The sequence below is a fragment of the Puccinia triticina genome, chromosome 6A (genome assembly GCF_026914185.1).
Source record: "Puccinia triticina chromosome 6A, complete sequence".
NCBI classification, from domain to species: domain Eukaryota; kingdom Fungi; phylum Basidiomycota; class Pucciniomycetes; order Pucciniales; family Pucciniaceae; genus Puccinia; species Puccinia triticina.
This window is the reverse complement of record NC_070563.1, coordinates 4,441,444-4,443,385: the sequence shown is the minus strand read 5'-3', so window position 1 is coordinate 4,443,385 and position 1,942 is coordinate 4,441,444. Positions and strand designations below refer to the sequence as shown.

At 50.7% G+C, this 1,942-nt stretch overlaps 1 protein-coding gene across 1 annotated transcript; it reads left to right on the top strand.

Annotated features, from left to right (window-relative positions):
• Window positions 1-1,146: 1,146 nt before the first annotated feature.
• PtA15_6A530 (uncharacterized protein) lies at window positions 1,147-1,462 on the top strand (the record flags this gene model as incomplete). The annotated part of the gene is made up of 2 exons (XM_053170246.1): window positions 1,147-1,228; window positions 1,314-1,462. The coding sequence occupies 2 exons, from the start codon at window positions 1,147-1,149 to the stop codon at window positions 1,460-1,462; spliced, it is 231 nt and encodes a 76-aa protein (XP_053021456.1).
• Window positions 1,463-1,942: the final 480 nt, after the last annotated feature.

Genomic DNA, 1,942 nt, shown 5'->3' with positions numbered 1-1,942 from the left:
GGGTCATCTAATGTTTTTGGTACCACATTTTTCAATGCAGAAGCTCAGGCCACAGACTTCATGTCATGCAATTGGCTACAGAGGTGGAAAAGAAGTTCCCAAGAATCCAAGTTTATTAAAGACACAGATTTTCCAGAACCCTCAAAAAAAAAAAAATCAAGGGTTCCCCCTGTAAACACACAAACTGAGAAAAAAAAAATCTTGAGTTTCCCCATTGTACAAAAAACCAATGCAAAATCCACAATTTTTCTATATTAATCAAAAAAAATGTAGCACTTCAAATTCTCAACCTAGCCTTCCAACATCAGCATTGCTGTGTGCCCAGGCTCAACCTCCAGCCCGCGTCAAGCGCACGGGTCGAAAAGGTTGCACGTGAAGGCCCCCGGCCCGCAGCAAAGGCTACTGACCAGTGGGGGGCCCACTCTTTGCCCCTCAAACTGCACACGTGCAACAGCGGAGGGGTTGAGGACAATGGGTAGCTGGAAGTGCAGCATCCCCAATTGCCCTGGGGAATAAAAAGTTGGTGATCACTCTCCTTTTAACTTCTTTGGCTCTCAAATCCTATCACATTATTGGCTACCCCTCCCGCTGCCGCTATGCCACACTGCCACAGCAACTGTTGCCTGAAGTCTAGGTGCCTCATTGAGGCAAACTCAACCGTTGTTTGAACATAAAACTGTTTCCTTTGCACTAGGCCACCACAACCAGCCCTTGTTATTCGCGTCGCCAACAACTGGTTGTCTTTTCCAGTCAAAACATCCTCTTATAAGCCTTACCCCACCCTATCCGGTCTTTTTTCATCATCTTGGCGCAATGCTAGCTGATATCGTGTGAGGTTATTGTACATCCAAAATCTATTCAGGCCAGTATTGTACTGGCGTTGCTACAGGTGACTCATCTAACTGCACGCGGGGCTCTCACGCCAGGAATCGTGGATTGCACACAAGTCCCTCTCTGACGGGAGGTCGCACTCCGCTTCGCATCCCTGCCCCGGCAGGCAAGGGACTTGTGCTAAGTTCACCCAAAACTATGCCTGGCAACAATACCTCCGCTCTCCCCGGGGCTCCTCAAACGCTTCAACGGCCAACCCCCCCTCCTACTTCCCCTTCCACGTCCTGATGATCAGCTTTGACTCCAGAAAAAATCATGTCCTCCCCGGCGTCCTGCCCACCCGCACCTCCCTTGACAAACTCAAAATTACTAACTGGGCGGCTGGCCTGCCTTCCTTGTAAGCCATTATACCTTTACTAACCTCCTCATCGGACGCTACCGTGGATGACATGTTGTTTCATCATTTGTGGTGCTGTCAGCAGACAAAGACTCTGGCAAGAAGGATGAGGTGCTGGATGCATTGGCCAAACAACCTGGTCCATTGCAAGCCAAAGAACAACAACCCACAGGTCCATTTGCATCGAGCTTGGATAGTCAGGCGCCCTCCGCCTCGTCGGCGTTGAACCTGTGAAGATATTGAGCTTATCCCGCACAGCAGACAAACAAAAGTCAGGGCTCTCCGTCCGAGGGCATCTTTCCCCATTAATGGACATCGAGATGATCCAGAACCTGATTCTCTCCACACAGCGACACAACGTTCCACCACACACTGCAGCTGCTATAACTGAATAATATAGTGGCCATTGGTCACCCACGAGTTTGAAGGAAGACCTGCATTGGATGAGCGTCAGCAACTCGACTGCCTCTTCTCCACGTCGGACGTCTTCACCGATGATTCCGATCTATTCCAATGCAATCTTGCGGCTCTTGCTCAGCTCCTTCTCCAAGCAGCCCACCCCACCATGCCCGTAGAAGCAGCGCCCGGCCAACTTCTCCCGCAAATACACCGCCTCTAGCGTCACCCTTCTCACGCCTATGGTCCAAGCCCATGATCACGGTGGACCGGCGACTGTGAACGGAAGACTCCAGGTGATCTTCCAACACCCAAAGC